This window comes from Stenella coeruleoalba (assembly GCF_951394435.1).
Source record: "Stenella coeruleoalba genome assembly, chromosome: 7".
Classification (NCBI taxonomy): domain Eukaryota; kingdom Metazoa; phylum Chordata; class Mammalia; order Artiodactyla; family Delphinidae; genus Stenella; species Stenella coeruleoalba.
The window spans coordinates 110,324,710-110,346,140 of record NC_137153.1 but is presented as its reverse complement, the minus strand read 5'-3'; the positions used below and the strand labels follow the sequence as shown (position 1 = coordinate 110,346,140).

Here is a 21,431-nt window from a genome sequence, read left to right as displayed (position 1 = left end):
GTAATTAAAATCCTCCTTATCTAACTGGACTACAAAGAAAGGGTCCAAGCTCCCCAAAGGGGAGCTAATGGTTGGACCTAGAGCTTCTACCTCAGGTCAGAATGGGTCCCAGAGCCTCGGGCAGGGGTCACAGGGAGGGGTCACGTGCTGCAGCTGCTTGGAGAAGGCAGACAGAGTCTGGAGCCAGCATGGCCTGACAGTGACCTCCCTCGTTACAGATTTACTCTGGAAGCATATGCCCTGGAGCAGCTGCTCTTGTCCGCATCTTACTGAGAGATGACAGAGCGCACATCTCCCTCTGAGCCCCTGCCAGAGGCAGGGATGCTTGCAGCCACCACATGGGGGCTCGTGAGGGCTCAGAGATGCTTCCCCTGCAGCTTAAAGATGGCGGAGGAACAAAGGCGTCAGTAAAAGTGGATTGAGGGAGGTTGACACTGCTGCCTTCCAGAGACAGGCATTGAGGCAGGGTTCGGGGTGAGCCGTCTACAGCCTGTGGGAAAGGTAGCCAGTGGCTTGAAGGGATGCTTCTTAAGTTGGCTGGGTTTTGTAGAGAACTGTCTGGAGACAGACGCAGATGTAAACTCAGAAACAGATCTGTTAGCCGGCATGGGGGCTGGTGAGCCGCATGACAAAAGGAGCCACTGCAGATTTAAAATGAATACTTACTCCGTCTGCTGGACCTTGGTTTTCACAAAGCTTCTCTGGAGCATTCGAACCACGCTCCTGTACTCACAGCACTCCTGTGTGTGTTATGTGAGTCCTTCTGACCCGCCGAGGGATTCCTGAAAGCAAACCTTCTCCTGTCACATGGCCATTAAAGCTCGGACAATACCACAGCACTGTTTGGCCAGGGAGCATCATGTATTTGCTGTAAGGTGCTGTGTTGCACTCAGTTAAGCAGGTTTTTAGTTTAATACTATAACTAAAATGTGAAACACAACTAAAACATTTCCAAAGAAGTTGGAATTTCGTGTACTTTGCGTTCAGCTCCAGTGTTTGTAACTCAAAAATTCTAATCTCATGGGGGAATAAAAGGAAATAGCTCTAATTTTTGGACTCATACTGATTTCTTGGGAAGTTCAGAAAAGTGTCCTCAGTGAGTTTCCTCTAATATCAGAGAAGCCGTGTTAGAGCACAGTTTATTAGTGCCTTTAAAGCTCCTTTATTTCTTTTTTAATCTTCTCTGTCTCCTTCTAAACAAGAACTAACAACCTAGGCACTGACATCTTGAAGTTGCCATCTTTTAGATTTTTATTGCTCTTTTTAATATGCTGAGGGAAGCAAGAAGTAGATTATTAAAGCCTTCATTCTCAGTGTTCACCCTTTGCTTCCTGAACGTAGTTTAGAGAAACCTCATGCATTCTGACTTTGCTCATTTGCAATGCAGTAATTTGGACCTGCCAAGCTGACTTGGAACTTTGTACTTTCTATTAAAAATGACTTTGCTAGCAAATTTCTGGTTATTGATGGAACTGTGTGGCCCCTTTCAGGGTGAAGGCCATTTTTAGTCTCCATTTTTTTGAGCAGTGATATTTGCCTTAAGAAATAAGCATGCTAAAATTTTAAATAATTTTTACCTATTTGCCTAAAATTTGCTAAGATATATACTCCGTTTCTTTTCTTGTCAGCATTTCTAAAGATGTGACAAGGAAAAAAACTACCATTCTTCTAAAATGTTTCATAAGTGAGACATTTCCATCCCCTCTGGGCAAATTAATGAGATATGATCAATGTCAGTTTCAGTACTCATAACTGAAGAACTCCTACAGATTCCATTTTTTCCCCTTAAACTATAAATTACGCTGTGCTAACCTCTCCACTTCGTGTCCTTATTTCAAGGAGACAGATGTTCTGCTGAAAGGTGTGTATTTTTCTGTTTTATTCCTTTAATATTCATGAAAGATTAAAACAAAGCAACTTAATTAAGCTTCTCATAATGTAACCAGAGTCCACTAGTTAATATTCTCCAGGGTATAAGATGGAAGGAATCCCAGAGGTATGCGTGGTGGCCCAGAATTAGAGCGGATATTAAGTTTCAAGTGCAAGATACAAATTCTTCTCTTTATTTGTTATCTAGGGGCTGACAGAGAGTGGAATAATAAACTAGGTGGAAACTCATTCTTTTAAACTGATGCTTCATTTTTATGAGAAAAAAATATCCATCTATTCCCTCAAGTTTTTCATTAATTTGCTAGGTCTTTCCAAACCATGAATCACTGCTGTGGGGAACCACTCAGACCTTTTTTTAAAATCCTGTCTGAAAAGGTGAATATGTCGGGTGGGTGGTTTTAAAAGTCCCCACTTACGGCTGTTTTATAGCTAGTGGCCCACTGTTGTTAAAACCGCACAACTTCTCTTCTCCCCAGGCATGACGGAGATGGTGCGTAAAATTACTCTGAGCAGAGCAGTGAGAATCATGCAGAATCTCTTTCCTGAGGAGTACAACTTCTACCCTCGCTCGTGGATTCTGCCCGACGAGTTCCAGCTCTTTGTGGCTCAGGTAGGTGGCACTCCGTCCCCATGACCCTTGAATTCTATGATGGTTGCAACTTGGTCCTGGGTCCTGTGAGCTGGGGCAAGGGGTCCCCAGGAAGCTGAGACTGGTTTAGGGGGTGCCTTAACAGGACACAGCAGGTGTTGCCGCGATCAAGGCAGCTTGCAGAGTTGAACGGGTAGGATGACAGGCAGGTAAACTGAAGAAGTGGGTCCTGACACCAGGAGACAGGCCTGAGGATGGTGTCAGGAGCTAGATCATGGGGTCAGGGCGTCTGCAGAGCCAGGGAGTCAGACCTGGAGCAGAGTGTTGAGTCCACACGCGGACTGGGGCTGTTAGGGTGAATCCCAGAAGTGTGGTCTCCCTGGCATCTCGTGGCGTGAAATGTGGGAGGTTGGGCTCTCATTCAAGACCACTGAGTAGGTCTGACAAACTGAGGGGGAAACCTTCTAAGTGTCCTGCTTTAAATTTGTTCCAGAATCAATTTTCAAATGACCCATTCCATATCCAAACAGTAAACAAAAACAGCTTGAAGTGGTAATTTTGAAAAGGAAACTCTCTATGGAATGGTAGTCACGTGGGTCTGTATACATTTCTTAAAATTCTTCGAATTATCGACTTGAAATGGGTGCATTTTGTTGTATGCAAATTATGTGCACAGTTAATTAAAAAAAAATAAACAATCAGCTGGTCCCTATACTCGATCTCCCACTTCTGTGGCTTTGCTCACACCACTGTCGCTACGTGGAATAACTTTCTGTCCCATTTCTACAACTGTTTATTTAAGTATTCTGCAAGACTGAGTTTAAATGAGATAGATACCGACTGTGTCTTCAAAATCAGATAAGTTAGAAGAGCATTGCTATCATCCCCAGAAGTTCCTCTGTGCCTTTTTGCCATCATGCCTCACAACCCCCAGCCCAGGCAACTGCTGATCTGCATTCTCATTATAGATTAGTTCTGCCTGTTGAAGAAATTCATATAAATGGAATCATACAGTATGTACTCTCTTGAGTCTTTTTTTTTTTTTTGAGAATTATGTTTTTGAGCTTCATCCATGTTTGTTGTGTCAGTAGTTTGTATTTTTATTGCTGAATAGTGTTCCATTATGAATATACCCTAACTTATTTATCCATTCACCAAAGGATGGGCAACTGGGTTATTTCCAGTTTGAGGTTATTATAAATAAAGCTGCCATGACTGTTCATATACAGGTCATACACCCTTCATCTAGCTTCTCTTAATATTAACATCTTGTATAATTACTGAAACTGGGAAATTAACATTGATATAGTCTTACTAAATAATCTACACACCTTGTTTACATTTTTCCTGTTGTCCTACTAATGACCTTTTTCTGGTACAGCATCCACCCCATATTCCCTCATTGCCTTTAGTTTTTATTTCTCCTTATTTGGTCTCCTCTGAGCTGTAACATTTCCTCAGTCTGCCTTTGTCTTTCATGACCTTGATTCTTTTGAAGAGTACTGACCCGTTATTTCCTTAAGAGTGTCACTCAACTTGGTTCTGTCTGATTTTTCTCATGATTAAATTCAGATTACACATTTTCGGTAGAATACCACAAAAGTGATGCTGTGACCTTCTCAGTGCAGCATATCAGGAGAGATACACGATGTCAAGATGTCTTAATTCTGGTGATGTTAAGATTGATCCCTTAGTTAAGGTAGTATCTGCTAGGTTTCTCGACTATAAAGTTACTACTTTTCCCTTTGTAATCATTAAGTATCTTATGGGGAGATACTTTGAGACTATGCAGATAGCTTATTTGTCTCATAATTTTTTAAAAAACAGCTTTAACTAAGGTACAGTTAAACTGCAAATATTTAAACTTTGCAGCTTGCTATGTTTTGATATATATATAAAACCCCATAAAACCATCATCACAATGAAGATAATGGACATATCCATCACCCGCAATGTTTCCTCACGTCCATTTATAATCCTTTTGTCCCTCTCCTCCCTGCCCTCTACCTTCCACTGCCAGGCAACCGTGGATGTGTTTTCAGTCAAGATCAGTTTGCACTTTCTAGAATTTTATATAAACGGAATCATACAGCAGATACTTTTCTGCGTGTGCTGGGGGTGGGAGGGGTCTGGCTTCTTTCACTCAACATGTTTTGAGATTCATCCGTATTGTTTCATAAATAATTCATTCCTTCTTATTCCTAAGGGGTGTCCATTAAATGTATTTACCACAGTTTGCTTATACCGTCGATTGCTGCTGGACCTCTGGATTGATTCCAGTGTTTAGCTGTTACAAATTGAGATAATATGAACATTCATGTATAAGTCTTTGTGTGAACATATGTTTTCATTTCTCTGGAGTAAATGCATAGGAATAGAATGTCTGGATCGTATAGTAGGTGTCCATTTAATTTTAAAGAAAGTACCGATCGTTTTCCAAAGTGGGTTGTGCCATTTTGTATTCCCATCAGCAACTATGACCATTCTAGTTCTTCCACATCCCTGCCGACTCTTGGTAACAGTCAGTCTTTTTAATTTTAGCCATTCTGACAGGTGTGTGGTGGTTTCTCATTGGTTTTAATTTGTATTTTCCTAATTATTAATGATGTTGGGCTTCCCTGGTGGCGCAGTGGTTGAGAATCTGCCTGCCAGTGCAGGGGACACGGGTTCGAGCCCTGGGCCGGGAAGATCCCACATGCCGCGGAGCAACTAGGCCTGTGCACCACAACTACTGAAGCCCGCGTGCCACAGCTACTGAAGCCAGCATGCCTAGAGCCCGTGCTCCGCAACAAGAGAAGCCACCACAATGAGAAGCCTGCACACCGCAACGAACTGCAGCTAGAGAAAGCCCACACACAGTAATGGAGACCCAATGCAGCCAAAAATAAATAAATAAATTTATTTTTAAAAAATGGTGTTGAGCGTCTGTTTATATGCTTATTTGCCATCCAAATATATTCTTTGATGAAATGTCTATTCACATCTTTCACCCATTTAAAAAATTGAGTTATTTTTATTGTTGAGTTTTGAGAGTTCTTTATATATTTTGAACACAAGTATTCATCAGATATACCAACTGCAAATATTTTCTCCCAGTCTGTGCCTTGTCTTTTCATCCTTTCAGCAGTATCTTTTGAAGAGCAAGTTCTAAATTCTGATGGATCAGTTAATTGATTCATTCTTATATGGATCATGCTTTTGGTGTCATATATCAGGAATCTTTACCTAACCCAAGTTCACAAAGATGTTCTCATGTTTTCGTCTCCAAGTTTATAGTTTTAAGTCTAGGTCTATGATTTGTTTTGAGTTAGTTTTTTAATATAATGTGAGGTATGGATTCACTTTTTCTTGTTTGTTTGTTTTACATGAGATATCAAATAGCTTCAGAAATGTTTGATGAGAATACTAACCTTTCCCCCCATTGCCTTTGCACTTATGTTGAAAACAGTTGCTCAAACATGTGTTGGGTGTATTTCTGAATTCTCTACTCTATTCTATTGGTATATTTGTCAATGTTGATGCCAATACCTCACTGTCTTTGTTATTACAGCTTTATAAGGAGTCTTGAAATCATGTAGTGAAAGTCCTCCAACTTTGTACTCCTTTTTCAAAGTTGTCTTGGCCATTATAGTCTTTTGATCTGCCTTGTGAATTTTATTTATTTATTTATTTTTATGTTTTTTGAATTTTATTTTATTTATTTTTTTATACAGCAGGTTCTTATTAGTCATCCATTTTATACACATCAATGTATACATGTCAATCCCAATCGCCCAATTCATCACACCACCACCCCCGCGCCCCCACCGCTTTCCCCCCTTGGTGTCCATACGTTTGTTCTCTACATTTGTGTCTCAACTTCTGCCCGGCAAACCGGTTCATCTGTACCATTTTTCTAGGTTCCACATATATGCGTTAATGTACGATGTTTGTTTTTCTCTTTCTGACTAACTTCACTCTGTTTGACAGTCTCCAGATCCATCCATGTCTCCACAAATGACCCAATTTCGTTCCTTTTTATGGCTGAGTAATATTCCATTGTATACATGTACCACATCTTCTTTACCCATTCATCTGTCAATGGGCATTTAGGTTTTTTCCATGACCTGGCTATTGTAAATAGTGCTGCAATGAACATTGGGGTGCATGTGTCTTTTTGAATTATGGTTTTCTCTGGGTATATGCCCAGTAGTGGGATTGCTGGATCTTATGCTAATTCTATTTTTAGTTTTCTAAGAAACCTCCATACTGTTCTCCATAGTGGCTGTATCAATTTACATTCCCACCAACAGTGCAAGAGGGTTCCCTTTTCTCCACACCCTCTCTGGCATTTGTTGTTTGTAGATTTTCTGATGATGCCCATTCTAACTGGTGTGAGGTGATACCGCATTGTAGTTTTGATTTGCATTTCTCTAATAATTAGTGATGTTGAGCAGCTTTTCATGTGCTTCTTGGCCATCTGTATGTCTTCTTTGGAGAAATGTCTATTTAGGTCTTCTGCCCATTTTTGCATTGGGTTGTTTGTTTTTTAATATTGAGCTGCATGAGCTGTTTATATATTTTGGAGATTAATCCTTTGTCCGTTGATTCATTTGCAAATATTTTCTCCCATTCTGAGGGTTGTCTTTTCGTCTTGTTTATGGTTTCCTTTGCTGTGCAAAAGCTTTGAAGTTTCATTAGGTCTCATTTGTTTATTTTTCTTTTTATTTCCATTACTCTAGGAGGTGGATCAAAAAAGATCTTGCTGTGATTTATGTCAAGGAGTGTTCTTCCTATGTTTTCCTCTAAGAGTTTTATAGTGTTCGGTCTTACATTTAGGTCTCTAATCCATTTTGAGTTTATTTTTGTGTATGGTGTTAGGGAGTGTTCTAATTTCATTCTTTTACATGTAGCTGTTCAGTTTTCCCAACACCACTTATTGAAGAGGCTGTCTTTTCTCCATTGTATATCCTTGCCTCCTTTGTCATAGATTAGTTGACCATAGGTGCGTGGGTTTATCTCTGGGCTTTCTGTCTTGTTACATTGATCTATGTTTCTGTTTTTGTGCCAGTACCATATTGTCTTGATTACTGTAGCTTTGTAGTATAGTCTGAAGTCAGGGAGTCTGATTCCTCCAGCTCTGTTTTTTTTCCCCTCAAGACTGCTTTGTCTATTCAGGGTCTTTTGTGTCTCCATACAAATTTTAAGATTTTTGTTCTAGTTCTGTAAAAAATGCCATTGGTAACTTGATAGGGATTGCATTGAATCTGTAGATTGCTTTGGGTAGTATAGTCATTTTCACAATATTGATTCTTCCAATCCAAGAACGTGGTATATCTCCCCATCTGTTGGTATCATCTTTGATTTCTTTCATCAGTGTCTTATAGTTTTCTTCATACAGGTCTTTGGTCTCCCTAGGTAGGTTTATTCCTAGGTATTTTATTCTTCTTGTTGCAGTGGTAAATGTGAGTGTTTCCTTAATTTCTCTTTCAGATTTTTCATCATTAGTGTATAGGAATGCAAGAGATTTCTGTGCATTAATTTTGTATCCTGCAACTTCACCAGATTCATTGATTAGCTCTAGTAGTTTTCTGGTGGCATCTTTAGGATTCTCTATGTATAGTATCATGTCATCTGCAAACAGTGACAGCTTTACTTCTTCTTTTCCGATTTGGATTCCTTTTTTTTCTTTTTCTTCTCTGAGTGCTGTGGCTAAAACTTTCAAAACTATGTTGAATAATAGTGGTGAGAGTGGACATCCTTGCCTTGTTCCTGATCTTGGAGGAAATGCTTTCAGTTTTTCACCATTGAGGATGATGTTTGCTGTGGGTTTGTCATATATGGCCTTTATTATGTTAGGTAGGTTTCCTCTATGCCCACTTTCTGGAGAGTTTTTATCATAAACGGGCGTTGAATTTTGTCAAAAGCTTTTTCTGCATCTATTGAGATGATCATATGGGTTTTATTCTTCAGTTTGTTAATATGGTGTATCATATTGATTGATTTGCGTATATTGAAGAATTCCATCCCTGGGATAAATCCCACTTGATCATGGTGTATGATCCTTTTAATGTGCTGTTTGATTCTGTTTGCTAGTATTTTGTTGAGAATATTTGCATCTTTATTTGTCAGTGATATTGGTCTGTAATTTTCTTTTTTTTGTAGTTTCTTTGTCTGGTTTTGGTATCAGGGTGATGGTGGCCTCATAGAATGAGTTTGGGAGTGTTCCTTCCTCCGCAATTTTTTTGAAGAGTTTGAGAAGGATGGGTGTTAGCTCTTCTCTAAATGTTTGATAGAATTCGCCTGTGAAGCCATCTGATCCTGGACTTTTGTTTGTTGGAAGATTTTTAATCACAGTTTCAATTTCATTACTTGTGATTGGTCTGTTCATATTTTCTATTCCTTCCTGGATCAGTCTTGGAAGGTTATACCTTTCTAAGAATTTGTCCATTTCTTCCAGGTTGTCCATTTTATTGGCATACAGTTGCTTGCAGTAATCTCTTAGGATGCTTTGTGTTTCTGCAGTGTCTGTTATAACTTTTCCTTTTTCATTTCTAATTTTATTGATTTGAGTCCTCTCCCTCTTTTTCTTGATGAGTGTGGCTAGTGGTTTATCAATTTTGTTTATCTTCTCAAAGAACCAGCTTTTAGTTTTATTGATCTTTCCTATTGTTTTGTTTCTATTTCATTTATTTCTGCTCTGATCTTTATGATTTCTTTCTTTCTGCTAACTTTGGGTTTTGTTTGTTCTTCTTTCTCTAGTTCCTTTAGGTGTAAGGTTAGGCTGTTTATTTGAGATTTTTCTTGTTTCTTGAGGTAGGCTTGTATAGCTATAAACTTCCCTCTTAGAACTGCTTTTGCTGCATCCCATAGGTTTTGGATTGTCGTGTTTTCATTGTCATTTGTCTCTAGGTGTTTTTTGATTTCCTCTTTGATTTCTTCAGTGATCTCTTGGTTATTTAGTAATGTATTGTTTAGCTTCCATGTGTTTGTGTTTTTTACGTTTTTTCCCTGTAATTCATTTCTAATCTCAAAGCATTGTGGTTAGAAAAGATGCTTGATATGATTTCAATTTTCTTAAATTTACTGAGGCTTGATTTGTGACCCAAGATGTGATCTATCCTGGAGAATGTTCCGTGCGCACTTGAGAAGAAAATGTAATCTGCTGTTTTTGGATGGAATGTCCTATAAATATCAATTAAATCTATCTTTAAAGCTTCTGTTTCCTTATTTATTTTCATTTTGGATGATCTGTCCATTGGTGTAAGTGAGGTGTTAAAGTCCCCACAATATTGTGTTACTGTTGATTTCCTCTTTTATAGCTGTTAGCAGTTGCCTTATGTATTGAGGTGCTCCTATGTTGGGCGCATATATATTTATAATTGTTATATCTTCTTCTTGGATTGATCCCTTGATCATTATGTAGCGTCCTTCTTTGTCTCTTGTAATACTCTTTATTTTAAAGTCTATTCTGTCTGGTATGAGAATTGCCACTCCAGCTTTCTTTTGATTTCCATTTGCATGGAATATCTTTTTCCATCCCCTCACTTTCAGTCTGTATGTGTCCCTATGTCTGAATTGGGTCTCTTGTAGACAGCATATAGATGGGTCTTGTTTTTGTATCCATTCAGCAAGCCTGTGTCTTTTGGTTGGAGCATTTAATCCATTCATGTTTAAGGTAATTATTGATAGGTATGTTCCTGTGACATTTTCTTAATTGTTTTGGGTTTGTTTTTGTAGGTCCTTTTCTTGTCTTGTGTTTCCCACTTAGAGAAGTTCCTTTAGCATTTGTTGTAGAGCTAGTTTGGTGGTGCTGAATTCTCTTAGCTTTTGCTGGTCTGCAAAGCTTTTGATTTCTCCATGGAATCTGAATGAGATCCTTGCTGGGTAGAGTAATCTTGGTTGTAGATTACTCTACAACCAATCTTGTAGATTACCCACCAATCTTGGTTGGTTCTTCCCGTTCATCACTTTAAGTATATCATGCCACTCCCTTCTGGCCTGTAGAGTTTCTCCTGAGAAATCAGCTGTTAACCTTATGGGAGTTCGCTTGTATGTTATTTGTCGTTTTTCTGTTGCTGCTTTCAGTAATTTTTCTTTGTCTTTGATTTTTTCTAATTTGATTACTATGTGTCTCAGGGTGTTTCCCCTGGGTGTTTCCTGTATGGGACTCGCTGTGCTTCCTGGACTCCAGTGGCTATTTCCTTTCCCACGTTAGGGAAGTTTTCGACTATAATCTCTTCAAATATATTCTCGGGTCCTTTCTCTCTCTCTCTCGTCTCCTTCTGGGACCCCGATAATGCTAATGTTGTTGAGTTTAATGTTGTCCCAGAGGTCTCTTAGGTTGTCTTCATTTCTTTTCATTCTTTTTTCCCTATTGTGTTCCGCAGCAGTGAATTCCACCATTCTGTCTTCCAGGTCACTTATCCGTTCTTCTGCCTCAGTTATTCTGCTCTTGATTCCTTCTAGTGTATTTTTCATTTTAGTTATTGTATTGTTCATCTCTGTTTATTTGTTCTTTAATTCTTCTACGTCTTTGTTAAATGTTTCTTGCATCTTCTCCATCTTTGCCTCCATTATTTTTCCGAGGTCCTGGATCATCTTCACTATCATTATTCTGAATGTTTTTTCTGGAAGCTTGCCTATTTCCACTTCATTTAGTTGTTTTTCTGGGGTTTTATCTTGGTCCTTCATCTGATACATAGCCCTCTGCCTTTTCATCTTGTCTGTCTTTCTGTGAATGTGGTTTTTGTTCCACAGGCTGCAGGATTGTAGTTCTTTTTGCTTCTGCTGTCTGCCCTCTGGTGGATGAAGCTATCTAGCTATGAGGCTAACTTGTGCAAGTTTCCTGATGGGAAGGACTGGTGGAGGGTAGAGCTGACTGTTGCTGTCGTGGGCAGAGCTCAGTAAAACTTTAATCCACTTGACTGCTGATGGGTGGGGCTGGGTTCCCTCCCTGTTGGTTGTTTGGCCTGAGGGGACCCAACACTGAACCCTACCGGGGCTCTTTGGTGGGGCTAATGGCTGACTCTGGGAGGGCTCACGCCAAGGAATACTTCCCAGAACTTCTGCTGCCAGTGTCCTTGTCCTCATGGTGAGGCAGAGCCACCCCCCGCCTCTGCAGGAGACCCTCCAACACTAGCAGTTAGGTCTGGTTCAGTCTCCTGTGGGGTCACTGCTCCTTCCCCTGGGTCCCGATGCGCACACTGTTTGTGTGTGCCCTCCAAGAGTGGAGTCTCTGTTTCCCCCAGTCCTGTCGAAGTCCTGCATTCAAATCCCACTAGCCTTCAAAATCTGATTCTCTTGGAATTCCTCCTCCCGTTGTTGGACCCCCAGGTTGGGAAGCCTGACGTGGGGCTCAGAACCTTCACTCCAGTGGGTGGACTTCTGTGGTATAAGTATTCTCCAGTTCGTGAGTCACCCACCCAGCAGTTATGGGATTTGATTTTATTGTGATTGCGCCCCTCCTACCGCCTCACTGTGGTTTCTCCTTTGTCTTTGGATGTGGGGTATCTTTTTTGGTGAGTTCCAGTGTCTTCCTGTCGATGACTGTTCAGCAGTTAGTTGTGATTCTGTTGTTCTCGCAAGAGGAAGTGAGAGCACGTCCTTCTACTCTGCCATCTTGAACCAATCTCCTCACTCTATTGTATTTTAAAGAGATTTAAATAACAAGAAGAAAAAAATCGTATATGTACTCATGTGGTGACCATTTCCAGTGGTTTTTATTACTTTGTGTAGATTCACATTTCTGTTTTGTGTAATTTTTCTTTAGCCTAAAGAGTTTCCTTTAGCTTGTGTTAAGGGTCTTTTGGTGATGAATTCTTTCAGTGTTTGTATTTATTAAAGTTTATTTTGCCTTTGGTTTTGAAAGATATTTTATCTAGGTATACAATTCTAGGTTGATATATTTTTTTTCTTTCAAATCTTTTAGTCTTGTTACTCCTCTGTCTTCTTGCTTGTATTGTTTCTGACAGCAAGTCTGTTGTAGCCGTTATCTTTGATCTTCTGTATATAACATGTCCTTTCCGGCTGCTTTTAATATTTTCTCTTTATTACTGTTTTTGAATAATTTGATTGTGATGTGTTTTGACGTAATTTTGTCTATGTTTTTCATGTCTGGGGGTCATTGAGCTTTTAGATTTGTGGGTTTATAATTTTCATAAAATTTGAAAAATATTTGTCCATTATTTCTTCAGGTATTTTTCTGTCCGTCCCACCTCCTCTCATTTGGGGGACACCAATGCCACATGTATTAGGTCACTTGAAAGTGTCCCACAGTTCACTGATGCTCTGTTCATTTTTTTAAAATTTTGTTTCATTTTAAAGTTTCTGTTGTTTTTGTCTTCATGTTCACTATTTTTTTCTTCTTTAGTGTCTAATCTGCTGTCTAATCCCATTTAGTTTACTTTTCATCTCACACATTGTAGTTTTTATTTCTAGAAGCTAGATCTGGGTCTTTTAAAATACCTTCCATAGTTTTACTTAGCTTTTTTAATGTATGAAATGCATTATAACAACCGTTTTAATGTCATTGTCTGCTAATTCTAATTTTGTGTCCATTCGGGGTTGGTTTTGATTGATTGGTTTTTCTCTTCATCATGGCTCACGTTTCCTTGCCTCTTTTCATGCCTGGTCATTCTTAGCTGGATGCCAGACTTGGTGAATCTTACTTTATTTAGATGTTGGGTATTTTTGCGTTCCTATATATGTCCTTGGACTTTGCTGTGGGATCCAGTTAAGTTCCATGGAAATAGGTTTGGGGTCTTGTTTTCAAAGTTTGCTAGGCAGGACTGGAGTAGTGCTCCATCTAAGGCTAGTTATTCATCACTCCTGAGTCAAGGATTGTATATGTGCTCTTCCTAATGCTCTGTGCATAATGGTGTTTACCCGTCTCTTGGTGAGAACAGACACTATTCCAGGTTCTGTGTGGCTCCGGGCACTGTTGCCTCCAGTCCTTTTGGGTGGCTCTTTCCTTGGCATCAGGTGGTTTCCTCACAAGCATGCACTGATCTGAACTCAGCTAAATATGCAAGGGAGACTCTCTGTGGATCTCCAGAGTTCTCTCGTTGTGCAAAAGTCTCTCCAGGACTCTTCCCTGAGAACTCTGGCTATCTTAGTCTCCCTTGACTCATAGTTTCATTTCCTCAACTCAGATTGTCCACTGGGCTCCACCGGAGTTCTGCCTCTCTGTGCTACAGCCTGGACTGTCCCACAAGACAGTAAACTGAGACAATCACAGAGCTCACATCATTTGATTCCCATCTCGCAGGAATCACTGTTCTTTGTTGCTCGATGTCCAGTGCCTTGAAAACCATTGTTTAATATACAGTAAGTCCCCTACATACAAACAAGTTTCATTCCAAGAGCACATTCGTAAGTCCAATTTGTTCGTTAAGTCCAACAAAGTTAGCCTAGGTACCCAACTAACACAATAGGCTATATAGTACTGTACTGTAATAGGTTTATAATACTTTTCACACAAATAATACATAAAAAACACACAAAAAACATTTTTAATCTTACAGTATAGTATCCTGAAAAGTACAGTAGTACAGTACAACAGCTGGCATCCAGGGGCTGGCATCGAGTGAACAGGCAAGAAGAGTTACTGACTGGAGGAGGGAAAGGAGGTGGGAGATGGTAGAGCTGAAGGACCATCAGCCATAGGAGACGGAGGGCGAGCTGCAGTGTCACTCACGCCTGACGCGGATGGCACAGGTTCTGGTTCCTTGCTGGATTCAAATCTATCTACCCTCTTGATAAAAAGATCCAGTGATGTCTGGGCAGTAGCTCTTTTTTTCTCGTCATAGATGACACGGTGGCACTGGATTGCATTCTGAACAGCCGCTGCAACCTTTGCGTACTGTTCTACGTTGGGGTCCTGTGCCTCAAAAACTAACAGTGCCTCCTCACATAAAGAAAACCCCCTTGCCATTTCCTGAGTCGTGAAGCTCTTCAGTTCTTCAGTTACTTCTTCTTCCTCTTGTCTCTCTTCGTCCTTTCTCTGGGCCTCCAATTCCATCAGGTCTTCATTAGTAAGCTCCTCGTGTTGCACAGCAAGTTCAGTGAAGTCGTCCTCTTGCAGATCTGGCTCCAGCTTCTTGCTGAGGGTCACCAAGTTGCTAAAAATCTCTTTGGACTCCTCATCCTGGGCAGCTACCATATCTGCACTCGCTGCCTCTCCATTACTTTTACGTTGTGAAGGTTGGCTCTAGCCTTGAACCAATGAAACCAGCCATGGAAGGCATTAAAAGATGCGCCCTCTGATTCTTTGCCATGTTTCTTCTTCAGGTCTTCATAAAGCCTTTTAGCTTTCTCTTGAATCAGCATTAAGCTGGGTGAGACTCGACGCTGATGCTGGTCCTGCATCTGCACACTGAGAAGTTTCTCCATCTCCTCCATCCGTTTTCCTTTCCTCTTTGATATTATTGTTGACATCATCAGCACAGCAGACTTCACATGTTCCATGATCTTGTCCTCGTTCTTTAGATTCATGCTGATGGTTGAACAATTCATGTTGTAAGAACAAGCGACGTCTACCGTCTTTTCGCCTTGCTCCACCCTCCCAATTATTTTCACTTTTGTTTCCATCGTTATCGCTTGGTGCTTCTTAGCAGTACCAGCTACGTTACCGCGGCTTTTACCCTTGCTTTCGGACATCCTGGGCTTGAAATAAAGATACTGTACTACTGTACCCTATACCGTACTGTACAGTAAAGTACACAAAAGCACAACCACTTGTAGAGGATGCACGCACGTGACAATGTACGCCAGACACGTGAACTAACTTATGTGATTGGACATGTGAACGCATGTTCTCATCTTAGAAAGTTCGCAACTTGAAGGTTTGTATGTAGGGGACTTACTGTATTTTGTCCATGTTTTGGTTGTTTCGCTTGGGAGAAGCTGAAGGTTCTTAGAACTGGAGCGTTCTCTAATATAAAGGGGGATTTCTCTGTTTCTAAAAGAGCACTAATTTGGAATCTGCTGATTCAGGGTCTGGCATAGGCAGAATAAGACTATGAGACCCCACCGTAGCTGTTTGCTGGAGACCCCCGGCCCTGTCGCTTATTCCTCACTTACGTCACTGCTGCATAGTATTCCACTGTATGAATGCACCGTAACTTTCAAAAGCATTCCCCTATTGATGAACATTTAGGTAATTCTCATATTCTTTTGGTTCAACAAATAACGCCGTAGGGAACACCCTCGTACAGGTATGTTTATACACCTGTGCCAGCATTTCCTTCAGATAGAAATCTCAAAATAGAATTGCTGTATTAAAGGATATGTGCATTTCCATTTGTGACATGTAAAGCCAGACACGAGGATTCAATAACAGCACACTTAATTGTGAGGTTAAACGATGTCTTCCCAGTGCCTTGGCAGTGAGCGCTCAGAGGTGTGTGTTTTGGGGGGTGGTGCTCTGGGATTCCTGCCAACAACAGAAAAAGGTGTGAGTAGCTGTAAAACATTCTAAAACCTGACAATATGTGGGTATTTTATTTCTTCCATCAATTAGGATTAAATTTACTTTGTTCAAGAAAGGGGGAGATCCACATCCCTACCCCCCATCCATTTGCAAAACTGGTACCCAAATACAGTCAGCAGGTGGCGCTAGGCAGAAGCAAGCAGGATTCTCAGTGGAAATTTTTGTGAAGTCTAGAGGAGGATGTTGGCTTTCTTTCCAATTTTCGCAGATGGCCATAAAAAAAATTCCTTAGAGTTTATTTTGCATATGGTCTTCCATCTGGGTATTTGAGAAAAGTACAGTCTTGTTATCACAACAGTATTTATTATGGTGAAGGAGTTTGCATTTTGTAGCAGAAGAATTTTTCAGCAAATCAAGCCCAAAACTTGGTCCATGATGGTTTGCAGTTTCTTGGAGGGAACCAGAAAGCATGGGGTCCTTCCATTTTCCTCTCCGGCTTCATCTTCAGTTAGCTTTTATTGATTCAGCTCCTCAAGGCTGAATGAAATGCGTTATTTGCAAAAAACCCCAGAGAACAATGTTCTCCACTGGGTTTAGGAACTCGGAAAATGTGGAGTTCTAAGTGGGTCAGAGTCAAGGCAGAAAGAAAACCTGCAACGTGGAGCTTATATTCCTTGTTCTGATTCCACGCTTGTCAAAGAACCTTCTGGTGAGTAGATTATTTGAATCACTTTCCTTCATATACACAAGATGCTGATATGGCTGGCTTCGGACCACCTGATGGTTTATCCAGAGTGTGAGGTTTGGACCTCTGCACGCCCCTTGTAGAGCCCCTCTGACCTCTGCGGCCTCAGCTCGTACCATTTCCGACCTCTTCCTCTGGTCTCCTTCCATAGTCAACTTTTGTAGGCACTCAGCAGCACCCCAGCCTCTGCCACCTCTGCAATTTGTACACGCCTCTCCCTTTGCCTGGGGCACTTGCTCCCACTTGCAAGGCTGCCTCCTTTCACCTGACCTACTTTGCCAATGCTTCAGAATGCTGCTTACCTTTTACTTTATAAAGCCTCCTCTGCCCCCCATGCCTGAGGGGGTACCTCGTTTTCCTCTCTTTATGGTACTTTCGCCTATCACACTGCTTAGTGGCTACATGTCTAATTATCTTTCTTTCCTGCTCTAAGTACCACAAGGGCAGCGAGTGACTGGGTTCATCTTACTTACCTTTGTATTGCTGGTGCCTATCACAGGGCCTGTGCATAGTTGGAACTCAAGTATATTTGCTCAGTTGAATTGCAGATTAGTACGCAGATGCTATGGTTTAAAAACTTCGTCTCTTGTGAGTTTAGTCATCAAAAGTCAGCTTCTCTGCGGCCAAGGGTATCAGCAGGACCCAGCCTGTCACTTTACAGGAGTGCGGGCCAGAGTTGAGCCGTGAGGAACTCACCGAAGCGATGCCAGCCAGGGACAGCTCCGGGTGGTCGGCCGCCAGCCTTTCCCTGTGATGCCCCAAACCCCACCCGCACCGCCACCCAGAGCTCTCAGGCTTCCTCAGCAAGCTCAGGAGCCCATGCAGAAGCCAGAACGCCTCCTGCCGGTGCAGCACGGCATCCTGAGAGGCTGAAGCACTGGCCCAGGGTTGTGAGTAACTAGTAAAAGACGGAAGCGAGGGGACTCCAGCTGTCAGAAGAAGGCAGATGATTCAGGGCCGCTGGCAAAGACTCTGTAGGAGCCATGGCTTCACCTCCCCATCTGCTTCAAGTTTGACTTCCTTTGTTGCCCCAAATAGAACTTCACCTCCTGCTTAGATATGCTGTTCTCGGGCCCCTCTCTTAACAGCTCAGTTTGTTTATTGGAAAACTGATATCATCTGAAACTCAAGATGCTGCTCCCCTCTGGACAAGCATCCTTAGGTCCTGTTCATCAGGAAGTCCTTTTAAATAGCCCAAGGGACAACTGGCATCTGTGCAGTGCTTTGCAGTTTACCAAGTGCTTCTGATAGACATGACCTTTTTTTGCTTCTCACTCAATTTGGGGAGGTATCATTACCTCCAATTTACAGATGAGACAATAGAGATCCCGAATTGAAGGTACTTGCCCATGATTATGACATGACTCTACAACTGCTAGCACTCTTAGATCTCTGACTTGGTTCCGTTCACACATTTTCTGAGACCTGCTAAGTGTGCTGGGGATACAAAGCAAGTTAGATGTATCCTTGCCCTCATGGAGTTTCTGGTATAGAAGGGTGATCACTCACTGCTTCATTCAGACATTTGTTGGGTCAAGATCCCATTTTCTTCCCACTGCATCATGTTCTTATTCATCACCTTACAGATGAGAGAGCTGAGATTCAGGGGGTTAAGTAACTTGCCCAGAGTTACATGGCTTATAGGTCCGTGTAGCCAGGACTAAGACCCATGTCTTCTGACTCTGCCATAACTTCCTTTAATGCCAGCAAACATTTACTGAGTCTTTTTTATGTGTCCAGCACTGGTGGACTGGAGAGTCAAAGACGAAAGATGGGGTCTCTGCTTAAAAGGGAGAGCCCTGCTTAGCAAAGGAGATGGATGGTATGAGCTGATACAGGCTGCGATGGAATTAAGCACAAGTGCTGTGGGAATCAGAGTAATACATGATGGGGAAGATGGGTGATGGAAAACATCAGGAAAAGCTCCTGTGCAATCAGTTAATGTGGAATGCGACTGGGCCAGAGTCAGGACACCTGGGTTCAAGTCCTGGCTCCCCCTGTTGATTTTTCTTCCCCCCTCCAGCTTTATTGAGATGTAATTGACTATGACATTGGGCCAGTTTAACTGTACAGCACGATGATCTGATCCATGCATGTATTATGAAGTGATAGCCACAGTAAGGGTAGGTATTAGATCCATCACCTCACATAGTTACAATTTTTTTTTGTAGTGAGAACATTTAACATCTACTCTCTTAGCAATTTTCAGGTGTATAATACAGTATTGTTAACCGTAGTCACCACTCTGTACATTAGCTCCCCAGAACTTACTCATCCTATAACTGGAAGTTTGTACCTTTTGACCAACATCTGCCCATTTCCCCCAGCCCCTGGCAACCATCCTTCTACCCTCTGTTTCTATAAGTTCGACTTTTTTTTAGGTTCCACATATATGCGACATCATCCAATATTTGTCTTTCTCACTAGCAAGTGAGAGAATACAATATTTGTTTTATTTCACTTAACATAATGCCCTCGAGGTCAATCCATGTTGTTGGAACTGGCAGGATTTCCTTCTTTCCTGTGTCTGAATGATATTCCTCTGTGTGTGTGTGTGTGTGTGTGTGTGTCTGTGTGTCTGTGTGTGTGTGTGTGTGTCTGTGTGTGTGTGTGTGTCTGTGTGTGTCTGTGTGTGTGTGTCTGTGTGTCTGTGTGTGTGTGTGTCTGTGTGTGTGTGTGTGTGTGTGTCTGTGTGTGTGTGTGTGTCTGTGTGTGTGTGTGTCTGTGTGTGTGTGTCTGTGTGTGTGTGTGTGTGTGTGTGTGTGTGTGTAGAAAACTCTAACTTGGATATATACATGTCACATTTTCTTTATCCATTCATCCACTGATGGACACGAAGGTGGTTTCCACCTGTTGGTTATTGTGAATAATGCTGCAGTGAACATGGGGATGCAGATAACCCTTCAAGATACTGATTTTAATTTATTCAGATATATACCCAGGAGTGGAATAGCTGGATCATATGGTAGTTCTATTCTTAATTTTTTGAGGAACCTCTGTACTATTTTCCATAGTGACTGTATCAATTTACATTCTCACTAATGGTTGTGAGCTGGTATCTCATTGTGGTTTCGATTTGCGTTTCCTTGATGATTAGTGATAGTGAGCCTCTTCTTATATCCCTGTTGACCATTCGTATGTCCTTTGTTCAGAAAAATGTCTTTTCAAGTCCTCTGCCCATTTTAAAATCGGAATTTTTTTTTTTTTTTGCTATTGAGTTCTATGAGTTCCTTATATAATTTGGATATTCACCCCTTATCTGATATATGGTTTGCAGATGTCTTCTCCCATTTCATAGGCTGCCTCTTCATTTTATTATTTCTTTTGCTGTGCAGAAGCTTTTTAGTTTGGTATATTTCCACTTGTTGATTTTTGCTTTTGTTACTTGTGCTTTTGATGTTATGTCCTGGTACGGCCTCTGGCTCTGGGAACCTGGCCAAGTCATCTGTCCCCTCACCCCGAGGCTTCAGTGCTTCCTCTGCAAGAGGAAAGGATTGTAGAGCATCACCAGGTCCCTTCCAGTTCTAATCTTTTGTGATTCTGTGAGTTGGCTTTCCTGGACTTCCATAAACTCCCCGCGGGAGTTAACATTCTGCACAAATTTCTGCTGCCAAGGTTTCAGGTGGAGCACAAAGGGCCTTATGTAATCAATCATGTTGCTAATGCCGGGTCAGCATAGCCTGGGGCGTGGGGAAGTGCTGGTAATGAAGGCTGCCCTACAGCTGCATCTGGACCTGCCTTTCGAGGCTGCCTGAGGCCCGGCACCCAGGGCAGTGACAGTCTCCTCACCTGCACCCACCCCGTCCCAGGAGGCTGACTGAAGCTGTGTCTGCACCTTCCTTCCCGAGTCGTCCTGTGCTGTGGGCAAATGTTGGCTAAGCCAAGACATCCTTGCTGTTGGTTCCCTCCAGAGCGCATTCAGAAAGATCCACGTTTGCCCAGGCTCTTGCACCTCTTGACTGTTTCTTTTGCCGAGGATTCCCTCCCTAAGTTTGTCCACTTGACAACCTGTTTTTTTTTTTTTTTTAATTTATTATTTTTTTTGCGGTACGCGGGCCTCTCACTGTCGTGGCCTCTCCCGTAGCGGAGCACAGGCCCCGGACACGCAGGCTCAGTGGCCATGGCTCACGGGCCCAGCCACTCCGTGGCATGTGGGATCCTCCCGAACCAGGGCACGAACCCACGTCCCCTGCATCGGCAGGCGGACTCTCAACCACTGCGCCACCAGGGAAGCCCCACTTGACAAACGCTTACTGAGTGTCCCTGTGTTAGAGCTGATGTCAACAAATCTGTGAAGATCTTTTCTGACAACTCCTCTCCCCCTCCCTGTCCCGCTCTCCTGCCGCCCTGACCCAGGGACCCCAATTCTATACTCTCTCAATTATAGAACCCCCAAACACAGCATTTTCTATCAGTGTTCCTGGCTGGGAGAGAGTGAGGCAAAGGTTTGGGGTCAGTATAGAACTAGGTTAAAACCCTTCCTTCATCAATCTCTCAATATGTACCTTGGGCAAGTCAGTCACTCTGAGCCTCGGTTTCCTTATCGGTAGCACCATAGTGATGCTATGAGAAGCACACTGCTGTCCCTGTTAGACTGGGGGCCCCGGGAAGCTGGAACCTGGTCACATTCATCTCCATCTGCCCGGTGTGCAGCACAGAGAGGACCTGCAGGCCTTTGTCTGATACGAATGAACAATGAAAAAGGTTTGGCCGTCTTAAGATGGAAATTTAAGCTGGAGCTAAGAATGCTTAGACAGAGCATTCTGGGTGTTTCTGGCTTATGGGAAATGTGGAAA

General features: G+C 41.9%; 1 protein-coding gene across 4 annotated transcripts in view; it reads left to right on the top strand.

The window, feature by feature from the left end:
- Nucleotides 1–21,431, top strand: part of TTLL11 (tubulin tyrosine ligase like 11) — a 247,009-nt gene that overhangs the window by 53,394 nt on the left and 172,184 nt on the right. For all 4 annotated transcript variants that reach the window (XM_079926309.1, XM_079926311.1, XM_079926310.1 and 1 more), the window contains one exon: nt 2,367–2,500. In XM_079926309.1, the coding sequence (XP_079782435.1) occupies nt 2,367–2,500 (134 nt within the window). The remainder of the gene's footprint in view (nt 1–2,366; nt 2,501–21,431) is intronic.